Below are 16,942 nucleotides of genomic sequence, written 5' to 3' on the forward strand. Positions count from 1 at the left end.
AATTTAAGCAGGAGGAACTGCCTTCTCACCACCACAGTGAACACCACACGGGCTGAACTGGTCCCTGGCATCATGCTCCCTGGTAGGGTTTGAGGTCCGACCCTGTTTCCCTTTTATCCCAGAATAGTCCCAACACCTCAGGGGCTGGTAAGCTGTGTGCGCAGCACTGAGCGCACCCCCTCTGACTCCTTCCACCCTTCCCATAAAGAGTGGGGAAACTAGGAGGGAAAGTTCAGTATCTTTGTTTATTTTTTGGTAAGATTGAGGAACCAACCCCCTATTATTTTAAAGAAGAGCAGTACAGTTAAAAGATTTCCAAGAGTTTAAATTGTAGTCTTATCTCACAAGTAAGCATGTGCCCATTACCAGACTCTGCCTCACAAAAAAGCAGTGGCTTATTAGATACCCAGGTCTGCTGCCTCCTCCTGACTTCTGAGTCCACACCCTTTGGCAGACAGAAAGAGACAGAGAGACAGAGACTAAGGTAGAACTGGCCACAAGTAGGTGGTCTGATTCAAGGCAAAAAACAAAACCAAACACAACCCTCTCTTTTGTAAGTTAGGGGATGTCTAATCTCAACTTTTCACTTAAGTCCCTGAATTTGAGTACTTTTTTTTTTTTTTAGTTCTGTAACAAGCCACTTTCACAGTCAACATGAAGGGATTATATTCAATGACTTCTTAGTGTTCCAGCTTCCAGAAGCCAAACAGAATAGCAGAGAGAGCTGCCTGGGAGGCTCAGACTTTATTAATATATCCTCTGCTCCCCCCCCCCCCCATTAAGGAGTCCCACAGGCTCCTTTTGCTTCTGCTGTGGCAGCTTTGGCTCAGCCTCATTCCCGGGGCAGGAAGGAAATGGTATATGTGCGGGGGATGGTGGCAAAGCCCACCACCTTGGGGGAGATGTCGATGGCTTCTTTGGGGATTGGAGACTGGAAGCGAAAGTTCTGCAGGATGGTGGTGAGGAAGAGGAAGAGCTCCATTCTGGCCAAGCCTTCACCAAAACAGTAGCGTTTGCCTGAGGAGTGAGAATCAGAGGTAGTCAGGGTGGGAAAGACTCTCAGGACAGAGACTGTCACAGTTGGGTCTAACTGTAGCAGACAATGTCAATCCCAGAACCTCTCAGGACAAGGCAGGAAACTAAGAGAAACAAGGAGGAAACTAGGATGAAACCCTTCCTTAGAAGAGAGAATGTCAGAGCTGGGAGAAAACAAGAAGTCACAGTGGGGATGTGGCTGATAGTTAATTAGATACTGACTGTGTGACTTTGGGTAAGTAAATTTCCCTCTCTCTGCCTGAAAAATGAGACTCTATGGCCCCTTAAGATTACTTCTAGCTTTTAGCCTATAATCTTTTAGGGGGAAAAAGTGCCAGACTAGGAAGGGACCTTAAAACACAGAAAAATCATAGCTAAGAGGATTCTTAGGATAGAGAATGTCAACACTGGGAGAGAACTTAGAAAAAGAGAAGAAACACAAAACACATTTGAGTCTTGTGCCAAAAAACTTCCTCTATGAGGCACTCATCTGTAGCAAATACAGATTCTGGAAACTTCTCCTTTATCATCTTGCTAATTATTTGCTCTTTTTTGTTGGTTTTTGTTTTTTAAAGCTGATGAAGAACTACAAGTACTTTTAATATCTGCTAAATTTTGATGTTCTAGGTTAATATCCCATTGAGACTCTCTGGGTATGGGTGTCTAGAACATAGGACATCAGAGGTAGAAGGGACACTGCAACATAGAATTGCTACTTATCCTCAACCTTCCTACATTTCCTTCTCAGCAGGGTCCTTTACCTCCTTTGAAGAGAATATGAAAGTCATCCTCAAAAGCTATCTATATTATCTTCTCCCTTTTCTTTGGTCTACCAAATAGGTGGTCCTCCTCCTTCCTATTTCCATGATCTCATCCCTCCCAATCTCACAGAATTCCCCATCTGGATTTCTACATGCTACACAAACTAGCCTATTTGTTGTTCTCTAAATTGATCATTCACCTTTCTTCTAAGAAGCCCTTTACCTGGAATGCCCTCCCTCCTCATCCCTGTTTTTAGGCTCCTTAACTTTTTTCAAAGTAAGCTCTAGTGCCACCTCCTACAGCAAGCCTGTTCTGATTCTCAGTATGTGCATGTTTGTAATTACCTATCTACACAAATTTTGTCCTCTCCAATAGAAGGTAAGCCCCACAATCACAGTCTCTCTGGAATTATCCCACCCACCTATCTACACATTTTTTAAAAAAAAAATTTTTATTAATTTTTATAATTATAACGTTTTCTTTGACAGCACATATTCATAGGTAATTCTTTTTAACAACATTATCCGTTGTACTCCCTTCTGTTCCAAATTTTTCCCCTCCTTCCCTCCACCCCCTCCCCTAGATGGCAGGCATTCCCATACAAATTAAATATTTTGTAGTATATCCTAGGTCTACTCACTCTTAAGAAGTTTGGTCAAGTGAAATTAATAAATTAAGCAGGATGAATTGAAAGTGGACTGAAGAAAAGGAAGGGTTCACCAGGCTCAAGTCACACTGGTTGGGACCAGGGATAAGAGAGGGGTTCCTAGAAAGGACAAGAAAAGAACTTCCTGCTCACCAATGGAGAAGGGGACAAAGGCATCACTCTTCTTGAACTGGCCCTTTTCATCCAGGAAATGCTGGGGGTTGAAGGCTTCAGGGTAGGCAAAGAAATTGCGGTCCTTCAATACTGAGCCCAGCATGGGATAAACTTCTGTGCCCTAGAATTGGAGGTGAGAGAGGAGAACAAAAGAAATGAGAGATGACGGAGGGCAGACGGAGGGGAGACAGAAGAAAGATAGAGGAAGAAAAGTTCTTAGAGCATTTAGGGTGTATGTGTGGGGGGAAGGAGATATGATGCAGCAAGTTTCATTCTATTTCCATCACAGATAAATTCATGCCTAAATAACAAACTATGAATTGATATAGCATACATCTATCAACTAAAAGCAATATAATCATAAATATATAATGGGTTAATTCATTGCAAACTATATAATTTTTATTCCAAAAATTACATTTAATTCTATCCTATTTACCTTACAAATAATCAGTGATACCCCTAAACACCGAACTGAGCAAACACTGATGAAATTGAATAGGAATACCAAAATGTTCCCAGAAGCATAGGAACAACTGAGAATAGGAGGAACACAGATGGAGGATGTTCCAGGGGACATGAGACAAGATGTAGAGACACCTAATGAAGGAGAATGGAGAAACTCTCAAGAATCAGGAAGATAGAGATGTATTTGGACCTCTATCCAAAGATGGAGGAGTAAAAGGAAGGAGATATGGAATTGGGGGAGGTGAGAATGAGAGACTCCTACCTTGGGAAGAAAGTAGCCCCGGAATTTGGTGTCCTTTGTGACTCTCCGGGCCAGACCCATGGGGATCATATCGCCAAACCTTTGGATCTCATGGATGACGGCCTCTGTGTAGGGCATCTTGGCTTTGTCCTCGAACTTGGGCGAGCGGTTCCTGCCAATCACCCGATCGATTTCCTCGTGGATTTTGGCTGTGGTTGGTGAGGGTGAGAAAACAGGATGCAGGGCGTCAAAGAGATGCTGGGGAAGTGCTCAGGGAGCAGATGGAGTGGAGAGGATGGACATAGCCTTCAGTGAGAGGGGGCTGGTTTGAGGAATGAAGGGAATACACAATGAGTGAGTGTGTTTGTGTGAATGTGTGTGTGTGTGTATGAGTGTGTGTGTGTGTGTGTGTGTGTGTGTGTGTGTGTGTGTGTGTGTGTGTATAAGATGTTCTGGGCATCTCCCAGGGCACCAAAAGACTCTGAAGGTACTAGAGAAAGGGAACTTACCTTCCACTTCTGGATGCTTCATTAGCAGAAGGAAGCCATAGCGAAGGGTTGTGCTAACAGTCTCTGTGCCAGCAAAAAACAGGTTGAGGGTGGTCATGGTCAGGTTCCTCATGAAGAATTCGGTGTTGGGATTTTTCTTTTCCTGGGAGGAGAAGGTGGACAGGGCTCAGCTGGTCCTACCCCCACCTAGCTTCACCTGCAAGCTCTAAAGGTCTCCTCTTGCCCTCATGTCAGCTCAAATTACTTGAATCCCAAGAATGTATAGGGATGAAAGGGGGGGGGAGGGAATCCATAAATGATACTTGATTCAAAGGGACCCAAAACCATTTCTATTCTCCTCAGAATTCCTGATGAAACTAAATTTAGTGCTGAGGAACACTTCAGAAACTGTCAAATCCAACACTCTAATGAAGTTTTTGTTGGAGTCTGCTCATAATAGTGACCAGTGAGTGTGAGAGATGAGATCAGAACCCAGGTCCGCCTAACTCCTGACCCTGCAGCTGTAGCCACTGTAGAATACCCAGAAGGCAGAGCTGGAGAGAGCCCAGTAGCCAAAGAAGCCCCACCTTTGGCTCCTGACAAGTGGTGGTCCATTCTCAGAGAGGAAAAAAAAATTTCCCCAAGATCTTATGCAGAAAGTTAGACAAAGCTATTGGGACAAGAAGATAAGGTTCCTGTCACTCCCAGCCCCTGAACCAGCCTGTGACTATCTAAAGGGGCAGGTGGAAAGGAGAATGGGAAACTTGTCATTCTTGTCGTCCAGAGCCTGTTTCTGCATCTGCCTCCACCTTTCTGGGCCTCTTTCTGTTATTCGTGGCCCCTCTCTATCTCACTTTCTTCATTTGCCATTCTGTCTCAATCTCTCCTTGCCACATGGCCTCCACATTGGCAATGACCACAAGTGCCAAAGTCTATCTGAATCCCCGCTCTGGTGGCTGCCTGATTCTGGTTGTGTGTGAACCTGCCTCCTGCCACCGCCACAGTGACCTGTGAGTCTTGCCTCTGGAAATCTGAGAGTGGCCATCTAATTTCTGCTAGTGAAGTCTACTTTCCAATATTTGGGGGTTCCCTCAGAGATGCATAACATCCTCAGCCCGTCTGCTCCATTTTCATCGGCTACTGGGGCAGTACCTCCTGCATCTTGATCAGGAAGGAGTCAATGAAGTTCCGGGGGGCATTAGGGTCCAGGGTGGCCTGGTTCTGCCGGACCTTCTCAGTGATGAAGTCCTCCAGTCCTTTCAGGTCCTTGAATGCTTGCTGCTGAGGTCCTGGCAGATGCTTCATCACCCCATAGAACATCTCATAAAGCTGGAGGAGTGCACAAGATAAGACATGGAGAACAGGGCCTTGGGGAGGGTGACTGAGGGGTGTGGGGAGTAATAATCATGAAAAATAAAAGTATAGAATAGGGAACGGGGGACATAATGGAGAATGGGTGGTCAAGATAGGGTATAGTGCCAGTCTGGGAACAGGGGGTCTGAATGAGGAATATGGTACAGGAGATAGAAGACAGAAATGATAACTGAGGAGTAGGAGAGGAGAGATAGAGCTGGGGGAGAGAGGTTCTTGGGGGTCACCTGTCCCATGGATGTGGCTGTGAACTGGAAGCTCCCCAACATCATACGCAACAGCGACAGGAACTGTTTGTCCTCATATTCAAATCGATCACCAAAGACGATGGAGCTGATGACGTTGGAGACTGTGCGGCTCAGGAAGAAGGTGGGATCGATGGCTTCCCCTGTAGCCCAGCCAGGTCGACAGAGACAGAGATAAGGAAGCACAGAGGTAGAAAGATGAAAGAGAATAAAGGCAGAGAAGTCAAGGAGGCAAAGAGGAAGCAGAGGGGAAAAAAACCAGAGGCCCACAGAGAGATAGAGGTGGTTTTTGAGAGAGACAGAGATAAAGTTGAAAAAGAGAAGTGATGATATGAATTTATGGGGAGGGGATCCATAGAGATAGTGGATAGAGATATAGAAGGAGAAAGGAGGGAGGGGGAAAGTAGAGCAGGGAGAGAGAGACAGAGAGAGACAGAGGCAGAGAGACAGACACAGAGACACAGAGACACAGAAATGGAGATAGAGAGACACAGAAAGGCAGAGAGATAGTGACAGAGACACAAAGAAAGACAGAGAGGGAGTAGGGAAGGATGGAGAGAGAGAAGAAGGGAGAGAGGGAAGGAAAGAGATAGAGACAGAGACTGAGTTTTTGGCACTCACATTTTCTTCCAAAGGATATCATCATCCCCATCTTCAGATGTCATGAAACAGGAAGATTAGATGCTACAACACAGTTACCACCTCTCTTCTTCCTTTTCCTCCTTTTCCTTCTCTCCCTCCCTCCCTCCCCCTCTCTGTCTCCATGTCTCTGTCTGTCTCTCTGTTTCTCTTTTATCTGTATCTCTCTGTATCTATTTCTATCTGTCTCTGTGTGTCTCTCTGTCTCTGTCTCTCTGTTTCTCTTGTCTCTGTATCTCTGTTTTTATCTGTCAATCTGTCTCTTTGTGTCTCTCTGTCTCTATGACTCTGTGTCTCTCTCTCTCTATCTTTCTCATCAACCTCCACTTGGACTTAATGGTTGCCTGGAGACCTGGAATTAAATGAAAGTGACCCCTGGAGAGGGGAACTGACTGGCTCAGGTAACAAGTGATAGAGCTGCGATCCATGCCCAAGTGCTCTTTCCTTGACATCAGGCTGCCTCCCTTTATCTAGTGTGTCTCCTGGAAGGGACCTTTGAGGCCAACTAGTCCAAAACCTATTAAAAAGATAGCCCGCCTATGTAGAATGTAGAACAGCCTTGTGATAGAGCATGGATCTGAAGTCTGTTCAGTTATTTCTGTCTGACTTTGTGATCCCTTTTGGAATTTTCTTGGCAGAGATACCCATTTGCCAGTTCCTTCTCCCAGTCATTTTCCTGATAATGAAATGGAGGCAAATAGGGTTAAGTACCTTGCCTAGAACACAGTAAGTGATTGAGGCAGATTTGAACTCATGAAGCTGAGCCTTCTGGTATCAAGTCCAGTGCTGTATCCACTGCACCACCTGGCTATCAACTGAAGTCCTGAAGGCCTGAGTCCAAATCTGACCTCAGACACTGACTTGTTATGTAACCACGGACAAGGTACTCCACCTCTGCCTCAGTTTTCTCATCTTTAAAACAGGGGTAATAAAAGGGCCTGTTTCTTTAGGGTTCTTGTGAAAATCAAAGGAGAAAATAGCAAGTACTTTAGAAGCCTTAATGTGTTACATATGAAGTTTCCATTATCTTTATTTGTAAAAATCCAACCTTTCTCTTTTTAGAGGGAAGAATAAACTCAAAGTCAGGGTGAGAAAGATACTTGTTTAAGGTCACACAGTGAGTGAAGGGCAAAGTTAAAGCTCTAATCTGAGTCTTCTGGATCACAGGAAGGGTCAGTCTCTGAATCCAGACACCAAGAATTATACAATCATAGATTTAGACAGGGATCTAGAGCCACCATGTAGTCAAACTTTCTCATTTTGTAGAAAGGGAAACCAAAACCCAGAACAAGGAGGTCACTTATTCAAAATTACAAAGAAAATGTTTGAGAAGCTTGAATATGGATATTCTGGACTTTCCACCAGGCCAGGATATAGAGGATATAGAGAGGTTCACTGTTCTGAAAACCTACTCCCAAGAGAAATGGGTTAAATAGGTAACAGTTCTTATCTGTCATGAAGGATACAGCACCCTCCATAATCTATAAAGGAATAAGGGTATAGAGATGGGTGGACTGGGAAGCAAAGGGTGTGGGAAGAAGACAAGGGAGGGTCCGTGGGTGGGGGAGGTTAAGTAATAGCAAGACAAGTGTGAGATACCAGGCAGATGTAAGTCACAGGACACAAGGGCAGGTCCTTGAGAGTCAGACATGACAGCAGCCAATGTTGGGGGAAACTATATAGCTGATGGAAGCCAGGTGGTGCAGTGTATAGAGCACTGGACTTGGAATGACGAAGACTCATCTCCAAGGATTGAATTCTGGCCTCACTCACTAGTCTGTGAGTCCCTGTACAAATCATTTAACCAAGATTGCCTCAGTTTCCTCATCTATAAAATGAGCTGGAAAAGGAAGTGGTAAACCTAGTATCTTTGCCAGGAATACCTCCAATATGGAGTCTTGAGGGGTCAGATATGTTTGAAACAACAGAACAATAACAATGTAGTTGATGCTGACCTGGCCCAAGGCTCTGGAATATTCTTGGGCCCACTCACCTTTTGTGCCTCGCAAAGCCTCAATGAGGAAGCCAGCCTCTTCTTGGATGCGCTCCTCAATGCCCCTCTTGCCCATGCCAAAGTCCCTGAGGGTGGTGATGGAGAATCGCCGGAGCTGCCGGGCCCTCTCTCCATCACTGAAGACCACACCTGATCATTGGCAAGAAGAAAGGAAGGAACTCAGGGAAAACTGGGTTTTCTGCAGGACCACAGGTATGGAATCAGAAATGTATGTCCAGAGACAAGGGGAGAGAGAGAAGATGAGAAAAGGTATAGAGACAGAGAGGAACAAAGAGAGAGAGAGGAAGAGAAGTCAGGGCATAAGGGGAATGATGTAGGGAGAAAGAAATGGAAGGATAGGGGAGGGGAGGAGATAGGGTTAGGGTTACAGAGAGATGGAGAGAAAGAAAGATAGAAGAGGGGGGAAGCCACAATAAAAGACTGCAGGTCCTGGAATCAAATCTACCAAAAATCAAAAGAACTAGGCCTGTGGCCAAAAATATATCCAGCAAAATTATCTATAGTATTGAATGAGAAAAAATGGACATTCAACAAACTTGCAGATTTTCAGGACTTCCCATCATCCACATCTGAAGTTTATTGAAAATTTAATGAGTCAATATCAAAGATCAATTTCAAAGCACTCAATATGGACAAATTGTTTATGTTTTTTACATGGGAAATGAATACCATATGTTTAAGATAGACAGCAACAGGGCAGCTCAAAAGAAATATTGAGATACAGTGAAGGTAAAAATAATAATTATGTTATACAAATGAGGTGCAGAGGAAGAATAGACACAAATGCATTACAGGGGGACGCAGGGCTCATTGTTCTGAAAATCTGCTCCCAATAGAAATGGGTTAAATAGGTAATACTACATATATATCATGAAGGATATAGCACCATTCATAATTCATAAAAAAATAAGGGGGTAGGGATGGGTAGACTGGGAAGCAAAGAGTATGGGAAGTAATAGCAAGACAAATTAGGAGCAGAGTCAGCAGTGATAGGAAAGATATATACTTAGGGAAATGTGTGTGTGTAGATATATGTATATATCTACATGTGTGTGGTAGTGGGGGAGATGAAAGGGGGAAAAAGCATAAAGTAAAAAACATAAGCAGCAGAGAACAAAAAAGCAATTTATAAGAAAGTAAATTTAAAAATGGACACTTATGAATATAATTTCTTCTACTAATACACACACAAATATACATGCACTTTCTTGATCTGGTAATTTGTGGTTTACATTTTGAATTTTCTCTGATGTTCTGTTGGGCACAAGATAATGTTCTCTTTTTTTTCTCACGGTGTTTTGTAGTCCTTTTCCATTTTTCTTTTTTCTTAATCTTTTTCAAATAAAATAAATTAAAAAAATAAAGAGTGGGAAGAGACAGAGAAGAGATAGAGACATGGATAAAGAAGTGGGAAGACAGAAAGATGAGAACATAAAGAAACATCAAGAAATTGAGAGGAGACACAAAGAGAGATACGGAAGAACTGGGCAAATAAAGAGAAAAAGACACATGGAGAGATAGACAAATATGGAGAAAATGACAGAGAGATAGAGAAGGCTGAGATATGTGGAAACACAATGAAAGGAAGAGAAATGAGAATTGATAGGGAGATAGAAAGATAACTAAGGAGATATGTGGAAGAACTGAGGAGATAGGGAGGGAAACAGAAAAACAGGCAAGTGAAGCCATCTGGAGAAGTGGTTAGACAAGGAGAGAAAGAGAGAAATGGAGAGATAGAGAAGCAAAGAGAGAAAAATGGGGAGTTGCGCGAGAGCAATGGGGAGCCAAGGGGAAATGGTGAAACAGAGATAAAAGGTGGAGAAAAGTGAAAAAGGAAAAAGAAGTGTGGAGAGGAAACAGAAGACAGATGGAAAAAATATGGTAAGAAAAAAGGACAATAAAAGACAAAGGTATGGAGAGATAGTGAAAGACTAAGAAAGATGAAGAAATAAAGTAGTAGAGAAAGATAAAAAACCAGGGAGAAAGATTGGGAGAGAGAAGGAGAAAAATAAAGAAGAACAGATATTTGAAGGGGGCATTCAGGGCCAGGGTCAAAGATGTCAGTTCAGGGAGGAACATTGGCAGGCAGCCTAAACAAGGTGACTTTGACCTGGGGAGAAGGGTGTGTATGTATGGGAGATGTCCTCCCCAACTACTCACCGAATCCCTTAAAGAGCCAGTTGAAGGTGGCCTGCTCCCCCCGACCAGAGAACTCCTCTGCTTGATCGACCAGGGCCTCCTTCACGGCCTCATACCCCGTCAGGACCACAACGGTCCTATGTCCCAGATGCACTGTAAACACGGGTCCATATTTTTGCCCAATCTGGGAAGGTATGAAGAAGTAGAATAACCAGTGTTTTGCCTCTGAGCCCCATGATCTCCTCCTAAAAGGTAACATCTTTTCCCCTAAAAGATAACATCTCCATCATCTCTCACAAGCCTTCAAAAATATTTCTAAGTGTTACATAGGCTTCAGTAATAAAGCACAAAGATTTCAGCACCCAAAGAACAAGGTCAGGATAGGACTGTGAATCCTTGGTATAAACAGTTTGTTTATTTTAAAATATTTGTGTGCTGTGTAAGATACATAGAGTATGTATCTACATATCCATTTTTTGAGAGGTGGCATATTGTACAGGACAAGGAGTCCTAGTCTAGGAGTTGGGAGACCTAGGTTCTAATCCTTCCTCAGACAATTACTAGGTTTTGGGTGACTTCATCCCTGCCTCAGTTTCTTCATCTGTAAAAATGAGAAATATGGCCTCAATGGCCTGTCAGGTTCTTTTTAATTCTACATCTAGAAACCCATCATCCTGAGTTGAAGAAGGTAATAACAAAATTGCTGTTTTCCCTTCTGTAAATCTTTTTTTCTTCTGTGAAAAGTAAAATAAGAAGCACTTATGAGACAACTACTTGTGTGCCAAGCACTGTGCTAAGACTGGAAAGAAAGAAAGGCAAAGAAAGTCTGTGCCCTCCAAAAGCTCACAAGCTAATGGGACTTATCTATTCCAGGCCCCTCAGCTCCACTGAGCTTCCCTAAACAATTCTGCAGTCCCAAGAAACTAATGAACCCATGTCCAGGGCAGAGAGCACATCTGAGGCTGCACTTCTAGTGCCCAGTTTCTGCCAAGAGATCTGTCTAGCCTCTCATCTCTCCATCTCCCAATCTCCTTGGGTCCCCTCTCTCAGGTTCCCGGACTCATGTTCCCACTCTCCTGGCCTTTTCTCCGCCATTTTTCTGAATCCCTCTCTTACAACCCAGCTGTGCCCAAAAGAGTCTCTGCTTTTCTTTGAGCCTCTTTCCCATAAGGTCATAAAACTTAGACTTTAGAGACCATCGAACCCAACTCGGCCATGTTGCAAAGAGGGAAACTGAGGACTAGAGAGAGGAAAGGACTTTTCATTCAGTAGTGAGAAGCAGATTTTTTCTGTGTCCATTTCTCTGTCTTCCTCCATATCTCCTTCTCTCTGACCCTCCCAGAGTCAGCCACCCTGTAACTTGCTTATAAACATGAGAGAGATATCTCTGTCTGTCTGTATCTTTGTTGCTTGTCTTTGTTTCACTCTACATCTCTGAATCTCTCTCTCTCTCTCCCTCTCTGTCTCTGTCTTTCTGTCTCTCTGTGTCTCTCTCTGTCTCTCTGTGTCTCTCCCTCTCTGTCTCTCTCTCTCCCTCTCTGTCTCTGTCTCTCTCTGTCTCTCTGTCTCTCTATGTCTCTCTCTCTCTCTCTCTCTCTCTCTCTCTCTCTCTCTCTCTCTCTCTCTCTCTCTCTCTTTTTCTCTCTCTCTCTTTCTCTCTGTTTCTCTTATATGTTTTCATCTCTGTCTCTGCTTTTTCTTTTCTGCTAGTTTTGTCTCTGCTACTGCCCTTTTGGCTGTCTTTTTTTCTGACTGACTGTTTCTCTCTCTGCTTCTGTGTATCTTTCTTTGGGTGTTTCCATGTACTCTCTGGTTCTGTAACTGTTACTTTCCCTGTGGCTCTTCCTGTTACTGTAACTTCATTGATTTAATTTTGAGTGTCTTTGTCTCTAGGTCTTTCTTTGTGCCTCTCTCTGGGTCTGTCTCAATCTCTTTCTTTGCCTCAGTTTCTCCATATTGTCCCCTCTTGTCCCCAGTCCCCAGCCTCAGTACCTTCATGAGAGAGTCATACATCTTTTCCGTGTTCAACTGCAGGTAGTTGCCAATGAAAGGTAGGGGGGTGGGTCCAGGAGGAAGGCTGCTGCGGACCTTTCTCTGTCTCCATACAGAAAGCACCACCAAGGCTGAGAGGCAAAACAACAGGGCCCCCAGGAGCAGCCCAGAGGCCAGCATGGTGGAAGTGGCAGAAGCCTCACTGTCTGGTCAGGATAGGTGCTAAGCTAGGACTGGGATCCAGATAGGCTTGTCCCTGCCTATTATCCTTGGGCCTGGGGGTGGAGCTTATTACCTGGCACTGACCCAGTTCTTTTATGCAACATTCTGGATCTGAACCCAAAGTGAAAGCCAAGAATAGATCACTTACTTTCCAGGACCTTACAAATCCTTCTGTCCCTGTGGGCCATCCATTTCTCCTTTGTGTGAGGAGAGAACTGTATTATCAGATGAACCCTAAGAACCCCTTCAGTGGGATATTCTCTGCACCTGTGGAGCATGGGATTCTGTACCTCTTCTCTTGTTAGTCAAGTGTTTCTTTAAACACAGTGTTCACAATAAACCAAGAACTGACCCACACATGAGATAAACAACTTTCTAACCCAATCCCCCCATATGTGAACCATTTATTGTCTGATCTAATTAGGGACTTTTAGAGGGGGCAATTATTAGACCTTAATATTTTGGGTTCCTCTGATCTGGAAGAGTTATGACCTGGAGGGGGAGGAGAATGAGAGCCATTAGGACCTGGGTCAACCCAGGCAAAAATAATTGCCAAACCCAATCAGTTTCCAACTCTTGCCTAACCCACCCCTCCCTGCAATTCCCTAAAAAACATAACAATCCATCTATTTTTGTTTACCAGCTGTGCCTCTGTTCTCTTTCCCCTCCAGGTCTTAACTCTCTAGGGTCACAGCTTAGCAGAACTCATGCTTGGAGAGAAACCTGGGGAATCAGAACAATCTTCTCTAAATCTATTTTTGGTAATGGTGGATGTGGGGAGGAAGATACTGGAATGAACTCTAAGGGATTCCAAAAACCATGATTAGATTTTTGGTTTGAGTGTTTTTTTTATCTCAAAAATCAGTCATTACTACAAATTAAAGCTGAAATTCTTTTGTCTATAATCTGGACTTAAATTTTTTTTTAATAATGTAAATAAACTTAAAAGCATGTGTGCACAAACAGCCTTGCTATGTCCTTCCCCCTTAAATGTTTACCAGTTCACTCTTGTATTGGTTTGTTGTTGGTTGTGGTTGATTAGTTTGTTGTTGTTCTTTATTCTTGAAGACTAAAATGATATTACTTTATTGGGATCAAGCTATGTTACAATATACCTGACATTGGCGATTTGTGCAATCATGCAAAATACATTTCTATATTAGTGATGTTGGGAATGAAGACGCAGACCTAAAGGGAAAAAATTAAAAATAATATGAAAATAGTATGATTCAGATGCCATCAGTTCTTTCTCTGGAAATGGATAGATTTTTTCATTATGAGTCCTTGGGAACTGTTTTGAATTATATTGCTAAAAATAGCCAAGTCATTCACAGATAATCATTACACAATATTGCTCTTACTATGTACATTGCTCTCCTGGTTCTGCTCATTTCACTTTGTACCAATTTATTTGTATAACTGAATGTGTATGTTACTCCTACTTTGAACAAGTTCTCCTGAGAGTAAAGTTTAAGTACTCCCAACCAATTCCCCCATCATCCCATTCATTGTAAAAGCTCTTTCATGTCCCTTTTGTATGAGATAACTTACTTCATTATGATGAGGGAAGATCCCAAAACTCTCTAAAACTCCTTGAAGGACAGATTGTCCTTGAATCCTGATCTCTGTAAAAGACCACCCCCTCCCAGGAAAACAAGACAAACAGCTTCATTCTGTTATCCTGAGAGATGAGCCCCACCCCTGTTGATACCTCTCAGTACTGATTAAGCTTCCCATTGAATTAAAGATCAAACCTAGAGATACTAATTTCTATTCAAATTCCAGCTCAAGCTGAACCCAGCCCCCATCAAGAGCAAACCCCAGCTTCTAGCCAAGGCTTTTATTATAAAAAGAGCTAATTTTAAACTCAGTCCTTGCAGAGGACATAACATGTCATGCCAAGGGAACTCTCTCTCTTTCTGGCATAGCAGCAACTTCTGCTCTCTGAAATGACATTCTCTTTCAGCGTTACCCTCTCTTTATCTGTCTCAACTATTTCCTTAACAAGACTTTATACTTCTCTTTTAGGATATGTCTACTAGGAACTTTTTACTTTTCTGTCACACTTTGCCACTAAGGAATTCAGTCTTTCTCTTCATGCATAGCAAAAGCTGATTTCCCAATGCCTGTAAGGGTCCATTAGAGAGGTCAGGCAAGCACAGTTGGGATGTAAAGCAGGCCAATGGCCTGGAGGCCCCCAGACGTGATCAGTAGGGAGGGGAACCTATCTCTAACACAGATTGGCTTGTGCCTTTGACCTCATGGACCTGATATAAGCTCAGAGGAGGTAGGACTTGACCTCTTTCCCACCTTTTTCATGTGGAGCTTGGCCTTGAGGAGAGATACTAAGGGAGTGCAAGAGATCAGAGGGTGAGGTGTAAACTAGTGAATAAAGTCTAAGGTTGTCTGCTAAAACTCTCAAGTGCTCTGTTATGCTCAACTTGCATCCATGTGAGAAAGCAGCCAGAGGATTTCTGAAGCCCTCAGGAAGAGATAAGATTGATATTAATATTTATCAGAAATTTCTCTGATAGTCCTGGGAATTAGGATCAGTTAGCAATAGCTAAATATGATAATAGCATTTAGCATATGGCGCCTAGACGTGAAAACTTCACAATAAATCTCTAGGCCTTGAAATATTAATTATTAATTATTTTAAAAATTAATATTTGAGAAGGCATAACAGTTCCTTGTCCAGAAGAGAAAGTAAAGATATATTATGCATCAAACTGTGACCAAACCCAAGAGTAAAGTTGTAAATACAGAGCAAACTTATGAGTTGGAAACTAGAAAAGGTGATTCTTTAACAAAAAACACACCCGAAGAAAAGAAAAAGCAGGAGTGCTCCCCAATGTCAAAGAGCATTTATCCCTCATTAGAAGGCTTACCAGGACATGTGCCCTAAAGTGATCAAGCAATGAAGAAAATTACCTCCCAGCACCCCTTAAGTACAGCTCAGTAAGAGAAGATGAGTGAGGGGATTAAACAGAACAGATTCAGGAAAGATGCAGGAATTTAGCCTTCAAGCAGAATCAGGAGACAAAGCAAAGGCTAGATTACAGCAATTAGAACAAGAAGTGAGATAGCTCCAGCAAAAAGCTGAAGTAGAGGACAGAGAAAGACTTGTTAGACCAGAGAGGAAAGCAAGAGCTCTGGCCACAGGCTGAGCTGAAGAACAGACAGGAGATTGCTTTGCCAAGACCAGCTGGTTTTCCTATTGAGCATAGAAAAAGCCACCACATTCCCTCCCCCCCCCACTTCCTGCACAGCTTTAGAGGAAGGTTTAATGAAGGCAGCCACTGAAGGGGAAGATATAATGCTGTGGGATTCTGATTGGGGGCTACAGGCTTATCCTGTAGAGGACAACATGTCAAAACCAGGAGGTTTGCTGAGTTGTTTTAACTTTGAAATCCATTATTCAGTCTTTGAGATTATTCTTTAGAAACTACCAGAAATTGGACACCTGTCCTGGGACTGGCAGTCTCTCTGATCTGTTTCTTCCCTCCTGTTACTCCAGTACCTTAATTACTATTTCAGCATTTTGATATCAGGTCTCTAATAGTTTGGGGTGGCCTGTCTTGGTCTAACTGCATAATTTGCTCAGAAATCTGTCTCCTACTAGCAGCTCCTGTTCCAGAGAGAGGGGACAGGTGGAGTTATCCAGGCCCCACTTTTTCCCTCTTTTGCAGCCCTTGACAGATTTGGGGTGCCCCTCTTAGGGCAGCAGGACTGTTTTGAGCACTGCTACTCAGCAGAGGCTGAGTTTAATGCACAAATGACCACAGACCTCAGACTGTTCATCTCTGGCTGAGATGCTCCCCAACTGCAGAGTACTTGAACAGGGAGGCCTGTGTGTCAATGCTGTTTGATGTTAATAATTTTGGGGTTATCAGGGAGAAAATGGTCCTTGCCATAAGTCCTTGCATTTTTCTAGTTTTAGTCTGGTTTATTTGGCTTATTGTCCTGACTCAGTTTCCCTAATTATCCTGACTCAGACCTGCCTCAGTTTCCCTGCTTCTCAGTTCCACAAAACCTCCCCAGCCTCCTTATCAGAATACTTGATAAGTAAAACAACTTATGTTTAGAATATCAGAATGGGAAAGGCTATTAGAATGTCTTCTCAAAATGTCTTTCTCATGTCTGAGGTGCCTCTCCCTGATTATGTCATCTCTCTCTGGAAGACTCACTCTAGCTCTCAGCACTCTTTTCTCAGTCTATTTCAGTCTTACTGTTCACGAGGTTTTACTTTCTTTTTCAAAAACCCCACTCTTTCTATAGCAAGGTGAACAGCTCAATTTCCCAGAACCTGATTGGATGCTGTTTGAAGCTACTGCACTTAGCTGGGTATTTCTATTGAGACATCATTGAAAATACTTCTGCAAACTGACAAAAATTAAAGTTTTTGTTGTATCTCTCTCTCTCTTGGGGATGCCCAAAGGGAATGAAAAGCTATAGAATTGGGGTGCTTGGAACCAGTTAACTGCCTCTTAATGCAGAGACACACTT

At 43.1% G+C, this 16,942-nt stretch overlaps 1 protein-coding gene across 2 annotated transcripts; it reads right to left on the reverse strand.

Annotated features, from left to right (window-relative positions):
* Positions 1-226: 226 nt before the first annotated feature.
* Positions 227-12,457, reverse strand: LOC141564413 (cytochrome P450 2A13-like). Of its 2 annotated transcripts, none has more exons than XM_074306875.1 (9): positions 12,215-12,457; positions 10,244-10,406; positions 8,063-8,212; positions 5,413-5,573; positions 4,967-5,143; positions 3,836-3,977; positions 3,348-3,535; positions 2,597-2,738; positions 227-1,017 (listed from the first exon to the last, which is right to left on the reverse strand). In XM_074306875.1, the coding sequence occupies exons 1-9, from the start codon at positions 12,392-12,394 to the stop codon at positions 833-835; spliced, it is 1,488 nt and encodes a 495-aa protein (XP_074162976.1). In that variant the 5' UTR covers positions 12,395-12,457; the 3' UTR covers positions 227-832. The 2 variants fall into 2 exon arrangements, with proteins under 2 accessions (XP_074162976.1, XP_074162975.1); XM_074306874.1 differs by having other exon boundaries at positions 227-1,056; positions 2,534-2,738; positions 12,215-12,456.
* Between the last annotated feature and the right edge of the window lie 4,485 nt (positions 12,458-16,942).

This window comes from Sminthopsis crassicaudata, chromosome 3, assembly GCF_048593235.1.
Source record: "Sminthopsis crassicaudata isolate SCR6 chromosome 3, ASM4859323v1, whole genome shotgun sequence".
Classification (NCBI taxonomy): Eukaryota; Metazoa; Chordata; class Mammalia; order Dasyuromorphia; family Dasyuridae; genus Sminthopsis; species Sminthopsis crassicaudata.